Genomic DNA, 17021 nt, shown 5'->3' on the forward strand with positions numbered 1-17021 from the left:
AGGAAATTAGTTTAAAGAGTATGTTTAGTAGAATGTCATTAGACATAGTCTCCAATATGTTGTAATCTTTGTTAAGATCAACGGGGCTCGCAGGTAGGATTTAGTTTCTCCCTGTCTCTGGCCCACACTCCAGTACAGTAGGTGGCGGTAATGCACCATAACGTTGGATGCCAACCGCCAATAAACCCCACCGAAGAAGAAGAAGTGACGTTCTGCGCATGCGGGGTCAGAGTTGACAGTGGATGATTGCGGTAGCTAAGCTAACAGTTAGCAACATACATGTGGAGGGTACGACAGGAGGAAACACCAACTCTGTCAAAATTCCTCTACCCGAACTGTAAACTACTCAGAACTTCAACCACATCGAAACTAAAGAATAACAGTAGTTTACAATGAAAGGGTGAGTAAAGCCATTAAAAGAGCTGTCTGTGTTCCTAGCACGACTAAAGTTTTTTCTTGTCTTTTTTTTTTTTTTCAACGGGGGGCGGGAGAGGTGGTTGCAATGCTAACGTTAGCTAGCTAAACCGTTTGCACGGTTAGGTAAAATAGTGATTTTCGTCTCTACCAGTTATTAGACACAGTATCTCGTTGGTTAACTAGTTAGCAAATAACATATTTAACCTGCTAAGTGTGTCTAGTAGCGCGTGCATTTCCCATCAAATTAAACTTTGACCAAAAAGTCGGATAAGTTTGTAACATGCCTGTTAGTTCGTGTAGCTAGTTAGCTAACTAACGTTAGCTGGATTTCGAAACGTTTGAAGTCCGCTCTACTTTGACGCAACTATAGTTAATTACTAGGCTACTTTACGCCACTCAACTCTAAGCTTGTTCAACTAGCAACGTTAGCTAACGTTAGTTACTTTACTTGGCTAGGTAGCTAACGCTAGCTAATTTGAGTTAGAACAAATTAGATTAAAACTGTAGCAGTACTGCCTATTAGCATGCTGACGTTGGTCAGTAAATTGACAATCATATTTAGCCATTGTCTAATATTACTGATTTCTGTGAAGGAGTGTATTTCGCTGACGTTAACTAGTTTTATTAGGCAATCTTAAAATTACTCAAGTAACCCATTGATTCAACTACTGTTTGGGGCGTGAGCATAAACCACAACCTGCTCTGAGCATTTTGTATTATTCTGTACGTATTCATATTATACTGTGCATTCATAAAGTATTCTGACCCCTTGAGTTTTTCCACATTTTGTTACATTACAGCCTTATTCTAAAATGGATTGTTTTTTTTGCCTCAACAGGTGATTTATTAAACATTAAAATATTACATTTACATAAGTAGTCAGACCCTTGACTCTACGTTATTGAAACAGCAATTACAGCCTTGAGTCTTCTTGAGTATGATGCTACAAGCTTGGCACACCTGAATTTGGGCAGTTTCTCCCATTCTTCTCTGCAGATCCTCTCAAGCTCTGTCAGGTTGAATAGGGTGTGTCGCTGCACAGCTATATACAGGTCTCTCCAGAGATATTAGATCAGGTTCAAGTCTGGGCTCTGGCTGGGCCACTCAAGGACATTCAGAGGCTTGTCCCGAAGCCACTCCTGCGTAGTCTTTTCCCCAGTCTGAGGTCCTGGGCACTCTGGAGCAGGTTTTCTTGAGGGTCTCTGTACTTTGTTCCGTTCATCTTTCCTTCGATCCTGACTAGTCAAATCAAACTTTATTTGTCACATACAAATACAATAAGTGTAGACCTTACTGTGAAATGCATACTTACAAGCCCCTAACCAACAGTGCAGTTCAAGAAGAGTTAAGAAAATATTTACCAAATAGACTAAAGTAATTTAAAAATAAGAATAAAAAGTAATACAATAACAATGCTATATACAAGGGGTACTGAGACAGTGTGCGGGGGTACAGGTTAGTTGAGGTCATTTGCACATGCAGGTAGGGGTGTTGTGACTGCATAGATGATAAACCGCTGAGTAACAACTGTACAAAAGTGAGGGGGGAGTCAAGGTAAATAGTCCGGTGGTGATCTTATTAATTGTTCAGCGGTCTTATGGCTTGAGGGTAGAAGCTGTTTAGGAGTCTTTTGGTCCTAGACTTGGCGTTCCGGTACAGCTTGCCGTGCGGTAGCAGAGAAAAGTCTATAACTTAGGTCACTGGAGTCTGACAATTTTATGGCCGTTCTTCTGACACCGACTATGATATAGGTTCTGGATGGCAGGAAGCTTGGCCCCAGTGATGTACTGGGCCGTACGCACTACCCTCTGTAGCGCCTTGCGGTCAGATGCCGAGCAGTTGCCAGACCAGGCGGTGATGCAACCGGTTAGGATGCTCTCAATGGTGCAGCTGAATAACCTTTTGAGGATCTGGGGACCCATGCCAAATCTTTTCAGTCTGATAGTTTGTTGGTGATGTGGACACCAAGGAACTTGAAACACTCTCAACCCACTCCACTACAGCCCGTCGACGTTAATGGGGGCCTGTTCAGCCCTCTTTTTCCTGTAGTCAACAATCAGCCTCTTTGTCTTGCTCACATTGAGAAGGAGGTTGTTGTCCTGGCACCATACCGCCAGTTCTCTGACCTCTCTATACGCCATCTCATCGTTGTCAGTGATCAGGCCTACCACTGTTGTGTCGTCAGCAAACCTAATGATGGTGTTTGAGTCCAGTTTGGCCACGCAGTCATGGGTGAACAGGGAATACAGGAGTGGACTAAGTACACCCCCCTGAGGGGCCCCAGTGTTAAGGATCAGCGTGGCAGAGGTGTTGTTGCCTACTCTTACCACCTGGGGGAGGTCTGTTGGGAAGTCCAGGATCCAGTTGCAGAGGGAGGTGTTGAGTCCCAGAGACCTTAGCTTAGTGATGAGCTTTGTGAGCACTATGGTGTTGAGCTGTAGTCAATGAACACCATTCTCACATAGGTGTTCCTTTTGCCCAGGTGGGAAAGGGCAGTGTGGAGTGCGATTAAGATTGCGTCATCTGTGGATCTGTTGGGGCGGTATACGAATCGGAGTGGGTCTAGGGTGTCCGGGAGGATGCTGTTGTTAGCCATGACCAGTCTTTCAAAGCACTTCATGGCTACTGACGTGAGTGTTATGGGACGGTAATCATTGAGGCAGGTTGCCTTCGCTTCCTTGGGCACAGGGACTATGACGGTCTGCTTGAAACATGTAGGTATTACAGACTCAGTCAGGGAGAGGTTGAAAATGTCAGTGAAGACACTTGACAGTTGGTCCCCACATCCTTCTGAGTACACGTCCTGGTAATCCTTCTGGCCCAGCGGCTTTGTGAATGTTGGACTAGAGGTCGACCGATTAATCGGAATGGCAGATTAATTAGGGCCGATTTAGAGTTTTCATAACAATCGGAAATCTGTATTTTTGGGCGCTGATTTAAAATAATAAAATTACACCTTTATTTAACTAGGCATGTCCGTTAAGAAAACATTCTTATTTTAAATGACGGCCTAGGAACGGTGGGTTAACTGCCTTGTTCAGGGGCAGAAAGACAGATTTTCACCTTGTCAGCTCGGGGGATCCAATCTTGCAACCTTACAGTTAACTAGTCCAACGCAATAAGGACCTGCCTCTCTCTCGTTGTACTCCACAAGGAGACTGCCTGTTACGCAAATGCAGTAAGCCAAGGTAAGTTGCTAGCTAGCATTAAACGTATCTTATAAAAAACAATCAATCATAATCACTACACTGATTGATGATATTATTAGATATTATCTAGCGTGTCCTGTGTTGCATACAATCTGACTGAGCATACAAGTATCTAAGTATCTGACTGAGCAGTGGTAGGCAGAAGCAGACGCGTAAACATTCATTCAAACAGTACTTTCGGGTGTTTTGCCAGCAGCTCTTCGTTGTGCGTCAAGCACTGCGCTGTTTATGACTTCAAACCTATCAACTCCCAAGATGAGGCTGGTGTGACCGAAGTGAAATGGCTGGCTAGTTAGCGTGCGCAAATAGCGTTTCAAACTTCACTCGCTCTGAGCCTTGGGGTGGTTGTTTCCCTTGCTCTGCATGGGTAACGCTGCTTCGATGTGGTGGCTGTTGTCGTTGTGTTGCTGGTTTGAGCCCAGGGAGGAGCGAGGAGAGGGACGGAGGCTATACTGTTACACTGGCAATACTAAAGTGCCTATAAGAACATCCAATAGTCAAATGTTAATGAAATACAAATGGTATAGAGGGAAATAGTTCTATAATAACTACAACCTTAAACTTCTTACGTGGGAATATTGAAGACTCATGTTAAAAGGAACCACCAGCTTTCATATGTTCTGAGCAAGGAACTAAAACGTTAGCTTTCTTACATAGCACATATTGCACTTTTACATTCTTCTCCAACACTTTGTTTTTGCATTATTTATACCAAATCGAACATGTTTCATTATCTACTTGAGGCTAAATTGATTTTATTATCGTTGATGCACTTATTGATGAAGCCGGTGACTGGGGTGATTTACTCCTCATGCCATTGGATGATTCCCGGAACATATTCCCCTCTGGGCTAGCAAAAGTCCTGTAGTGTAGCATCCATGTCATCTGGCCGTTGCATCCGCGTCATCTGACCACTTCCGCATGGAACGAGTCACTGGTACTTCCTGCTTTTAGTTCTTTCTTGGAATCAGGAGGATCCAGACGTGCTCAATGGGATTGAGATCTGGGCTCCTCGCTGGCCATGGCAGAAGACTGACATTCCTGTCTTGCAGGAAATCACGCACAGAACGAGCAGTGTGGCTGGTGGCATTGTCATGCTGGAGGGTCATGTCAGGATGAGCCTGCAGGAAGGGTATCACATGAGGGAGGAGGATGTCTTCCCTTAACACAGAGCATTGAGATTGCCTGCAATGACAACAAGCTCAGTTTGATGATGCTGTGACACCGCTCCAGATCATGACGGACCCTCCACCTCCACATTCGATCCCGTTCCAGAGTACAGGCTTCGGTGTAACGCTCATTCCTTCGACAATAAACGCAAATCCGACCATCACCCCTGGTGAGACAAAACCACAAATTGTCAGTGATGAGCACTTTTTGCCAGTCCTGTCTGGTCCAGCAACGGTGGGTTTGTGCCCATAGGCGACGTTGTTGCTCAGTTTTGCCGGGTGGCTAACTCTAGAAAGAGTCTTGGTGGTTCCAAACTTCTTCCAATTAAAGATGAAGGCCACTGTGTTCTTGCGGATCTTCAATGCTGCAGAATTTGTAAAAATCCTTCCACAGATCTGTCTCGGCACAATCCTGTCTCGGAGCTCTTCCACGCTCCATCAACTTGGGACATCTGTGGCATTGTGTTGTGAGAAACATGCACATTTTAAAGTGGCCTTTATTGTCCCCAGCACAAGGTGCATCTGTAATGATCGTTCCGTTTTATCGGCTTATTGATATACCACAACTGTCAAGTGGATGAATTATCCTGGCAAAGGAGAAATGCTCATTAAACAGGGATGTAAACAAATTTGTTCACAATTTGTGAACATTTTAGAGAAACTTTTTGTCCATATGGAACATTTCTGGGATCTTTAATTTCAGCTCCTGAACCATGGTAACAATAATTTACATGTTGCGTTCATATTTTTGTTCAGTATAGTCGAAGTTGCTAATTAGCTAAAATGCTTAAGTTGTCCGTGATGAGAATCAAACTTGCAACCTTTGGACTCGTAACCATACCAAACATCATACTAATTAGAGTAGCTCAGAATAACATTTACTATGATACCTCTAGTCTGAGACCAGGCTGTTAACCAATGTGCTTTCAGGTAGTCGACCCCTATCTTATGCAATTATCTGCCAAGGTTACAAAATATCAGTTCCCAAGTGGATACTTTGTAAATGGCTAAGTTCTGTTACTTACTGTAACACACAGCTAGCTAGTTGAAGTGAAGTTATACAAGGTAGCCCAATAATGGACCAAAGGAGCCTAAGGTTAACTCTTGTAGTCTAAGGTCCTTACATGTTCTGTTTAGAGGTGAATTGGCTCTGGATGCCAAAACAGCCAAATGCTCTATCTAAACGTGAATGGATTCTCAATTGCGGTGCAGTTCAGGAAACATAAATCCCTCTACTTTCATATCACATCAAAATAATTTCACAAATGCAAAATATACACTTACTGTTAAAACTGGTTTTAACACAGTTGCAGCCTACAGTATTTTTCAGTGACAACACGTTTGTGGTGTCTTCAGTTTACACACAGGGGTTCGGAGACGCAGATGGCTAATTAGCGCAGGTAGTTCACTCCGTCTAACGGCTGTTTTCCGTTAACAAGCGTTGTAACTTGGAAAAATTGCCATTTGGGAACCCTAACACTAAAGGTGTGCATCAATTTAACCTTTTTTTGATTTTAGAATATGTATTTCTTGCTGATATGAAACAAAGTTCTTATGCTTCCAAAACCGTACTGCAAGCGATGCGCGTTAACTCCCCCGTACATAAGATGCGTTAGTCCAATGATTTGTGTGTAATGGAACAGTCATGATCAAGGGCTCGATACAATGTAGCGAACGTTTACAGTATATGTGGCTACGTGATTTTATCAATGGGGACGAAAGCCTACCGATAGAGGATCAAATAACACTGATGTGTAGTTTCCATGTTGATACATAATCAAACCACAATTTCAGGTTGTTTGCTTATTTACTAAACAAGTTCCCCTAACAGTGGTTACCAAACTTTTTTATAGTCCCGTTCCCCTTCATTCAACCTCCAGCTGCGTACCCCACTAGCACCAGGGTCAGCACACTCTCAAATTTTGTTTTTTTGCCATCATTGTAAGCCTGCCGCAAACACACTATACGATACATTTATTAAACATAAGAATTAAGGATGCACGATATATCAGTGAACATATCAGAATTGGACGATATTAGCTTCAAAATGCAAACATCGGTAACGGCAGATGTCTAGTTTAACGCCGGCGTTAAAAACCGATGTCAGAGCTGATGTGCATACCTATAATAACGTAGGTAGATGACGTGCATACCTATAAAACGTAGGTACAGTGCCTTGCGAAAGTATTCGGCCCCCTTGAACTTTGACCTTTTGCCACATTTCAGGCTTCAAACATAAAGATATAAAACTGTTTTTTTTTGTGAAGAATCAACAACAAGTGGGACACAATCATGAAGTGGAACGACATTTATTGGATATTTCAAACTTTAACAAATCAAAAACTGAAAAATTGGGCGTGCAAAATTATTCAGCCCCTTTACTTTCAGTGCAGCAAACTCTCTCCAGAAGTTCAGTGAGGATCTCTGAATGATCCAATGTTGACCTAAATGACTAATGATGATAAATACAATCCACCTGTGTGTAATCAAGTCTCTGTATAAATGCACCTGCACTGTGATAGTCTCAGAGGTCCGTTAAAAGCGCAGAGAGCATCATGAAGAACAAGGAACACACCAGGCAGGTCCGAGATACTGTTGTGAAGAAGTTTAAAGCCGGATTTGGATACAAAAAGATTTCCCAAGCTTTAAACATCCCAAGGAGCACTGTGCAAGCGATAATATTGAAATGGAAGGAGTATCAGACCACTGCAAATCTACCAAGACCTGGCCGTCCCTCTAAACTTTCAGCTCATACAAGGAGAAGACTGATCAGAGATGCAGCCAAGAGGCCCATGATCACTCTGGATGAACTGCAGAGATCTACAGCTGAGGTGGGAGACTCTGTCCATAGGACAACAATCAGTCGTATATTGCACAAATCTGGCCTTTATGGAAGAGTGGCAAGAATAAAGCCATTTCTTAAAGATATCCATAAAAAGTGTTGTTTAAAGTTTGCCACAAGCCACCTGGGAGACACACCAAACATGTGGAAGAAGTTGCTCTGGTCAGATGAAACCAAAATTGAACTTTTTGGCAACAATGCAAAACGTTATGTTCGGCGTAAAAGCAACACAGCTGAACACACCATCCCCACTGTCAAACATGGTGGTGGCAGCATCATGGTTTGGGCCTGCTTTTCTTCAGCAGGGACAGGGAAGATTGTTAAAATTGATGGGAAGATGGATGGAGCCAAAGACAGGACCATTCTGGAAGAACCTGATGGAGTCTGCAAAATACCTGAGACTGGGACGGAGATTTGCCTTCCAACAAGACAATGATCCAAAACATAAAGCAAAATCTACAATGGAATGGTTCAAAAATAAACATATCCAGGTGTTAGAATGGCCAAGTCAAAGTCCAGACCTGAATCCAATCGAGAATCTGTGGAAAGAACTGAAAACTGCTGTTCACAAATGCTCTCCATCCAACCTCACTGAGCTCGAGCTGTTTTGCAAGGAGGAATGGGAAAAAAGTTCAGTCTCTCGATGTGCAAAACTGATAGACATACCCCAAGCGACTTACAGCTGTAATCGCAGCAAAAGGTGGCGCTACAAAGTATTAACTTAAGGGGGCTGAATAATTTTGCACACCCAATTTTTCAGTTTTTGATTTGTTAAAAAAGTTTGAAATATCCAATAAATGTCGTTCCACTTCATGATTGTGTCCCACTTGTTGATGATTCTTCACAAAAAAATACAGTTTTATATCTTTATGTTTGAAGCCTGAAATGTGGCAAAAGGTCGCAAAGTTCAAGGGGGCCGAATACTTTCGCAAGGCACTGTACATGATGTAATGACGCCACGTAACATTTTGCGCTACACTTTAACACAGCATTCCTAACCTAGCCCACAATGTCTGCTGTGTGGATTGAGCAGTCAACAAGTCGAGCAGTCATTTGAAAGAGTAAGACATTTTCAGCGAGACATTAAAGCTATCTACTGGGGTAACTAGCTTTAGCTTGGTACCTAGTTAGCACCAATACAACCAGCCTGAAAACAATGAGCAGTAGAACCTGCAGTCATTTTCATTATTTTTAGCAAAGATTTAGGAATCTTTGTAAGTTGTTGTTCGCCTATGGAAATTGAACTTCAATTCATGAAAATAAATAGCTAACGTTGTAAGCAGCCAGCTAGCTTCATCTGGCTAGTGATGCCCGACCAGACATGTGTTGTGAAGCTAGCCACAATAAGGATTAGGCACAATAGTTGAATTTTCGGTTTGCCTTCAAAATAAGTGTCATTGACAGTGACGCAAATGAATAGAAATAGAATAATTGTCATACTTTAATTTTAGAGGCTAACCGCTATTGTGGCTAATCATTATTGTGGCTAGCTTCACATAGATGGGTCCGACCACCATTAATCAAATAAGAGCTGTCTTATAAATTAGGGTTAATTTAGATGACATCTGGATTACATTGTTTTCCTATGTTTTTGGGAAAGAACATTGTTTGCATTCATGAGCTAGCAAGCTTTTTTTAATGAGCAGCACTGTAGGATGCGCGAGACAACTTTACCACCATCATAGCATACGTATTGATGAATCGTTGTGACATATGAAATTAATGATAGTGTAATTAATATGTATTAACTTAGTCAAATTAATGAACGCGTTAAATTATTGTGACGTGTAGTATTATTCAGGTCCTGATTGGTCAACAAGCTTTTTTGACATGGAAAGACCCAAACGGCGTTCCGTAGAAAACCTGATTTGAGAATGAAACGACTGAATAAATTAACAACGAAACAGCACAGCAAGTAAATGAAAGAAATAGGTTTTGATGACATTTTACTGGTAAAGGGGACATGCGTAAATGCCAACAAAATACATTTTTGGTGCGTGTGTGTAACCTTTATTTAACTAGGCAAGTCAGTTAAGAACAAATTCTTATTTACAATGACGGCCCGGGCAACGCTGGGCCAGTTGTGTGCCGACCTATGGGACTCCCAATCACAGCTGGTTGTAATACAGCCTGGATTTGAACCAGGGACCTCTGCGTCAACTACTTAACTGTAACAGAATGCTTAAAATGCCACTTTTTTTTGTCAAGGAAAATGTCTGATATCGGTATTGGCAAAAAATGTAATGTCAGTGCATCACTAATAAGAATGAGTGAGTTTTTGTCACAACCCGGCTTGTGACGAAGAGCTCTTATAGGACCAGGGCACAAATAATAATATAAAAATAATCAGTAATTTTGCTCGTTATTTAGCTATCTTATATATAAAACCTTATTTGTTCATTTAAAAAAAAAACTCACCACCGGTTAATGAGAAGGGTGTGCTTGAAAGGATGCACATAACTCTGCAGTGTTGTATTGGGGAGAGTCTCAGTTTTAAGTCATTTTCCACACAGTCTGTTCCTGTATTTAGTTTTCATGCTAGTGAGGGCTGAGAATCCACTCTCGCATAGGTACGTGGTTGCTAAGGGCATCAGTGTCTTGCCAAGGCAAATCGCTGAGCGCAGCCATATCCAGAAATCTGGCAATAGCTTCTGATTAAATTCAATTTTCACTGAACTGCTTGTTGCAATTTCTATGAGGCTCTCTTGTTCAGATATCGGTAAGTGGACTTGCATGAAAGGATAACGAATCCAGTTGTCATCCATTTCGGGAAAGTAATTGCGCACCCAGCTCACTCGGGTGCTTCCCTATATCACATTTGACGTTGTCCGTCAGCTTGAGTTCATTTGCACACAAAAAAAATCATCCAATGATGGAAAGAGCTGTGTGTTGTCCTTGTTAATGCAGACATAACTTAACCATAGCCTCAATTTTGTCCCTCACATTGAGTGTAGTTGCAGAGAGTCCCTGTAATCCTAGATTCAGATCATTCAGGCGAGGAAAAAACATCACCCAGATAGGCCAGTCATGTGAGAAACTTGTCATCGTGCAACCGGTCAGACAAGTGAAAATGGTCAGTAAAGAGAACTTTAAGCTAGTCTCTCAATAAAAAATAAAAAATGTCAATACTTTGCCACTTGTTAACCAACGCATGTTGTAAAAGTGTTACATGGTTGCTGCCCATATCATTGCATAATGCAGAAAATACACGAGAGTTCAGTGGCCTTGCTTTAACAAAGTTAACCATTTTCACTGTAGTGTCCAAAACGTATTTCAAGCTGTCAGACATTCCCTTGGAAGAAAGGGCCTCTCGGTGGATGCTGCAGTGTACCCAAGTGGCGTCGGGAGCAACTGCTTGTAAGTGCGTTACCACGCCACTATATCTCCCTGTCATGGCTATTGTGCCATCTGTACAGATACCAACATATCTTGACCAACAAAGTCCATTTGTCACAAAGCTGTCCAGTACTTTAAAAAATATCCTCATGTTGTCCTAGTTTCCAGTGGTTTGCAGAAGAGGATGTCTTCCTTAATTGACCACCCATAAACATAACGGACATATACCAGGAGCTGTGCCAGGCCCGCCACGTCTGTTGACTCATCCAACTGTAACGCATATAATTCACTGGCTTGTATACGAAGAAGTAATTGTTTCAAAACATCTCCTGCCATGCCACTGATGCGTCGTGAAACAGTGTTGTTTGATGAAGCCATTGTTTAGTTGGCTTTTTCCCACAGCATTGTCCCAGCCATATCCACAGCAGCAGGAAGAATTAAGTCCTCCACAATAGAATGGGGCTTGCCTATCCTAGCCACTCGGTTGCTCACCATATAAGATGCTTCTAGCCCCTTCTTATTTATGGTATCTGTTGCTTTATTACATGTCTTACTCTTCAAAAGTCATCTTTATTCTCGCCTGAACTCATTTTCACATTGTTTTGTTTATAAATGTCTGCGCAAGATTTCTCACGAGAGTAACGGTTTTGATTGGTTGTTAATTATTTGACTAGGCTACCTGTTTGATTTATTCACTGAACACTAGATTGTTTAACTTTATTCTTGGCAGTGAAACTAGGCTACTCGGGTTAGAAAAAAATATCACCCAAATGTATAACCCTGTTGAAAAATATAAATGTACTGTTTGAAAATGTGAAGATTAAAAAATATATATATATTAGAAATACAATTATCACAATTTTTATTTGTTGTACCCCTGGGGGTACAGACTAATGGTGGGGTCTCAGGGCAGATGTCTTAGATTTGAATATTGGCGACGTCGCCAGGTCTCTGCTGTCACTCTATCCGGCCTGTCTGATTGCCGTCGAACACGTGACCAGCAGCTGTTGTCAGCATTGAGGTTTTAACATGAGTCGCCCTATAAATACCTCTGTGCGCTTCCAGGAGTAAATCAATTGGAGGCAAATGGTCAAACTCAAGAGACACGAAAAAAAACTCTCAGTCCCAGAGATTGACATTTACCTAAACATCATGCCTAATCTTTCATGATCAAGGCACACAGGAAAGGCTGTTTACATGCACAAAGATTGCATGTAACATGTCAGTCATCCCAATTGAATTAATGTGGGGTTTTGCCTTGGGGGGCAGATTTTGTGTCTGGTGTAGTGCTTGTGTGCCTGATGCCACTGTTAACCTTTTGGGATGACAGTTGGCAGCTGTCAATGCATCTGGGCTGGTCCAGGTGGCACACAGTGGCAGGAGAACTGGCTGCCCAGCCAGCTCCCTAGACGAGCTCAAGGCAGACCATATCATGTCCTCAGGCACTGTTAGACATCTGTGTTTACCAAAATACTTAATGCGAGTTGTGCCTTGGTCATGGTATGTGTACACACTTGTGGATCAGTCACTGTGGATATGAGCGCCACATTTAAAAGTAAGTGGACACCCCTTCAAATGAGTGGATTCGGCTATTTCAGCCACACCCGCTGCTGACAGGTGTATAACATCGAGCACACAGCCATGCGATCTCCAAAGACAAACATTGGCAGTAGAATGGCCTTACTGAAGAGCTCAGTGACTTTCAACGTGGCACCGTCATAGGATGCTACCTTTCCAACAAGTCAGTTTGTCAAATTTCTGCCCTGCTAGAGCTGCCCCACTCAACTGTAAGGGCTGTTATTGGGAAGTGGAAACGTCTAGGAGCAACAACTGCTCAGCTGCGAAATGTTAGGCCACACAAGTTCACAGAACGGGACCGCCGAATGCTGGAACGTGTTATAATGGTCTCACTACCGAGTTCCAAACAGCCCCTGGAAGCACGTCAGCACAAGAACTGTTTGTCAGGAGCTGAAATGGGTTTCCATGGTCGAGCAGCCGCACACAAGCCTAAGATCACCATGTGCAATGCCAAGCGTTGGCTGGAGTGATGTAAAACTCGCCGCCATTGGACTCGAGCAGTGAAAACACATTGTCTGGAGTGATGATTCCGCTTCACCATCTACCAGTCAGTGGATGAATCTGGGTTTGGCAGATGCCAAGAAAACTACCTGCCTTAATGCATAGTGCCAACGGTAAAGTTTGGTGGAGTAGGAATAATGGTATGGGGTTATTTTTCATGGTTCGGGCTAGGCCCCTTAGTTCCAGCGAAGGGAAATGTTAACGCTACAGCATACAATGACATTCTCAATGATTCTGTGCTTACAACTTTGTGGCACCAGTTTGACAGCATGACAATGCTCCCGTGCACAAATAGAGGTCCCTACAGAAACTGTTTGTCGAGATCTAATCGCTCAACAAAAGTGCCCGACCTCACTAATGCTCTTGTGGCTGAATGGAAGCAAGACCCTGCAGCAATGTTCCAACATCTAGTGGAAAGCATTCCTAGAAGAGTGGAGGCTGTTATAGCAGCAAAGGGAGGACCAACTCTATATTAATGCCCATGATTTTGGAATGAATTATTTGAAAAGCAGGTGTCCACATACTTTTGATCATTTAGTGGGTCATTTTGCTTGGTTGCCCAGCTGGTTGACTGTTCTGCTCTTGTTTCAGTAGCCGGATAGAGCTGGGGGACGTTACGCCCCACAACATTAAACAGTTGAAACGCCTCAACCAGGTCATCTTTCCCGTCAGCTACAATGACAAGTTCTACAAGGACGTGCTCGAAGTGGGAGAGCTCGCCAAGCTAGGTAAGACGAGACGGGCTTGCCCAATGACGTAGTCCCTTGTAGTCTGATATTGATGCACTTGTTTTGGTTGTTTACTTATGGAGTGTTGTGAGAAAATGCTACATGGCACTGATGTGTAATACCTCTGACCCCTGTGTTTGTAGCATACTTCAATGACATTGCGGTGGGGGCAGTGTGCTGCAGAGTGGACCACTCTCAGAACCAGAAGAGACTGTATATCATGACACTGGGCTGCCTAGCGCCCTACCGCAGGTTAGGCATAGGTACGGTGCAGATCATTTTGTTTTCGTACATCGACAATAGCCAGCTTCACACCATATTCACTTGTATCCTCTTACTGTTTGCAGTTTTTTTTACATGTTATATATATATATATATCTTTTTTTTATATACATAATCTTAAGCAACCTAGGTGGGACAACCACATATCAGTCATAGCTACTATATTGAGGGAAAAGGTATTTACCATCTGCCAAGTCAGAGCTAGTCACTGGTGTTGCATGTTGTCAAACTCCTGATCTTCTCTCTTGTATTGTGACCAGGAACAAAGATGCTGAACCATGTGTTAAACATCTGCGAGAAGGATGGCACCTTTGACAACATTTACCTGTAAGTCTATAATGAAGGATCTGTGTTCTGCGTCTTAAGGCGCTTACAGATGTGCCACGGTAAACGGCAATCGAACCACAAGAGACTCTGCCTACCGTATGTAGAGACCAGCGCTTCCAGTTGTCAGCTTGAATGTTGTCATTAAAACATTGTTTGATTGGTTGACAACTCCGCTCATTGGTCAACCATGTGCAGCGGACGCTTAAGACTTAAAGCTAATTGTCATATTTTGGCGTCTCGAGTGCCAAGCCAACAGCGCCGCTCACGGGAACGTGGACCACAAACTACAGCGCTAGCAAAACTGCCTGCGATTTGCCACCCTACCCATGGAAGTTTACCTTTGGTGCTTAGTCTGTAAGCTCTTTACTGTGCATCTCAGTATATCTAAATGGGCTCTTCTCATGTCCGTTCACTGTGTTGATGTGAAAGAACTGGACAGGTGAAAGCAATTGCCTGGTATGGGCATACTATACACCATATTGCTTTCACCATTTCTCTGTTTTCACATCAGTGCAGATGGAGGAAAAGCCCTGCTATTGAGATGCATCCTCAGTGGTCAGTTGAAAATGTTCGTCATCCTTTACCTCCTAATTCACACGCTTCTATCTGCGTTGACCCTTTTTGCACTAACTCTTTTGACTCATCACATACCATGCTGCTACTGTTTATTATCTATCCTGATGCCTAGGTATATGTACATGTCTACCTCAATTACCTCGTACCCCTGCACATCGATTCAATGCTCGTACCCTGTGTATATATCCAAATTATCATGACTCATTGTGTATTTATTCCTTGTGGTATAATTGTTCTATTATTTCTCTTCTCTGCATTATTGGAAAGGGCCCGTAAGTAAGCGTTCCGCTGTTGGTCTACACCTGTTTATGACGCATGTGACAAATAAAATGTTATTTGATTTGGATTCATTCTCTCATCTGACAGTCACGTGCAGATCAGCAACGAGTCGGCCATCGACTTCTACCAGAAGTTTGGCTTTGAGATCATCGAGACGAAAAAGAACTACTACAAGAGGATAGAGCCTGCAGACGCCCACGTGCTTCAGAAGAGCCTGCGCAGCCCGTGTGCGCCCCCTGGGGAAGAGCTGCAGAAGACCGAGTAGGGGCTGCAGCCTCTGGAAAGAGCATGGTCGTGCCCCCCTCCCCCAGAAACAGAACTGTGACAGATGCCTATGGGTCGACACATTCACCACTTTCTTCAAAGGATGTTAAAAAGAAAGAAACAAAAAATCTAAGTTTAAAAAAACAAAACATGGCATTTTTATTTTGCAAAAAAAGAGTCCCAATAAAAGATTTTTAAAAACTAATCTAAGGGTTCAGAATCCAAAAGTTCTCAGAAAAGCTGCAGACTTAAGACAGTTTAGAAATGTTGGGGGGGTTCTGTGTTTGCCAATCATACTTTTTGTGTTTGAGTTTTTAAAAGCGGTTATAAAGGTAAGGGGACATATCTTTGGTGTCTGGACAAAAAAAAAACAATAGAACTGAATAGGAAAAAAGTACGGTAAGAGACTATCGTTGACGAAGGAAGTCCCCAACTGGCAACACATTATTGATGCTTTGAGTCGTCATGGTGACTCCTTCATAACACTGAACTCCAGCCCATCACCACCCGAGCCCAGGAACTTATGGGAAGTTATTACTGGTGGGTGAGACTTCCTGTTTCTTCTTCTGGCAACATGCGAAGTGTGAGCCTTGCATAGGGGATGCAGTTCTTCTTCGTGATGTCAAAGCTCTGACGCCACTCCAGAGGTGGAAAGGAGAAATGAGAGCCCTCATAGAATGGGCATGAGGATTGATGAACAGTTTCAAGGTGTGGGAAGATTTGGGGGAGTGGATTCTCCTTTTGTTTCTGAGTGGTTGTTTCTCAACCCATCTTTAATTCTCTCTTCAGCTCTTTTTTTTTTTTTTGTTCTTAAATGCCAACTGGCTCAGGGCTTCTCCTGGGCTTGCCACAGATGCTGTGTGAGAGTGTTCAGGAAACCCTCAGAGTTCGGGGTGTGAGATGGGCAAAGATGTATGAGATCAAAGGATATAACTGGTGATGTTGATGTTTTTGTCAAAGTACAAAGATGGAACAAGACATCCAGTAGGGGGGGTTGAGTACCCAGTCTGTGTATTTACAATAATTGTGGCACCAATCTATTGTATCTCCATTTCAGGACTAGAGCAGTTCAATTGACTGGCTAAGATGGAGAGCTCTCTGCCTTAGTGGAGTGCATGAATGAGTTTGTTGTGGATGCTTCTGTTTAGATTGGCACTTTATAGTTAGCCTGAGTACTGTCTGGTACCGAGACTAACCTTTAGTAGGAGGTTGTAACCAAGTCAACTAGATTTCTCCAGTAACCTTTCTGTGCGCTTCACTCATGACCATCTATTCAACATTGTGGGAAGGTTGCATGTTGGTTTGGGAGTTTCCTCTGTGGGCCCCTCAGAACAAAACCAGAAGCCCAGGAGAAACCTTGCCGACTGCATGCTGGGAGAGTAGTCCCCCCTCCACTGTTGTAAAAGCATGTTTTGTTTTCTTTGAAGAATTTTATATTTTCTGGAGCTCTATATTGTAAGACTTTTTAACCACCTAAATAAAAATAAATACTATTTGCATTGTGGGTTCATGT

At 42.8% G+C, this 17021-nt stretch overlaps 1 protein-coding gene across 1 annotated transcript; it reads left to right on the forward strand.

Annotated features, from left to right (window-relative positions):
* The first annotated feature begins 202 nt into the window (after nucleotides 1-202).
* On the forward strand, nucleotides 203-17007 carry LOC139366962 (N-alpha-acetyltransferase 50-like). The gene is made up of 5 exons (XM_071104768.1): nucleotides 203-400; nucleotides 13644-13780; nucleotides 13924-14043; nucleotides 14323-14389; nucleotides 15332-17007. Exons 1-5 carry the CDS (start codon nucleotides 393-395, stop codon nucleotides 15507-15509), a joined length of 510 nt encoding a protein of 169 aa, XP_070960869.1. The 5' UTR covers nucleotides 203-392; the 3' UTR covers nucleotides 15510-17007.
* Nucleotides 17008-17021: the final 14 nt, after the last annotated feature.

This window comes from Oncorhynchus clarkii, chromosome 15 (assembly GCF_045791955.1).
Source record: "Oncorhynchus clarkii lewisi isolate Uvic-CL-2024 chromosome 15, UVic_Ocla_1.0, whole genome shotgun sequence".
Taxonomy (NCBI): Eukaryota; Metazoa; Chordata; class Actinopteri; order Salmoniformes; family Salmonidae; genus Oncorhynchus; species Oncorhynchus clarkii.

What these genes read in the sequence shown, in the direction of transcription:
- LOC139366962 (XM_071104768.1), top strand. An exon ending in CTACCGCAGGTTAGGCATAG is followed by an intron (nt 14,044 to 14,322) that starts GTACGGTGCAGA and finishes TATTGTGACCAG; the next exon opens with GAACAAAGATGCTGAACCAT. An exon ending in ACCTTTGACAACATTTACCT is followed by an intron (nt 14,390 to 15,331) that starts GTAAGTCTATAA and finishes CTCATCTGACAG; the next exon opens with TCACGTGCAGATCAGCAACG.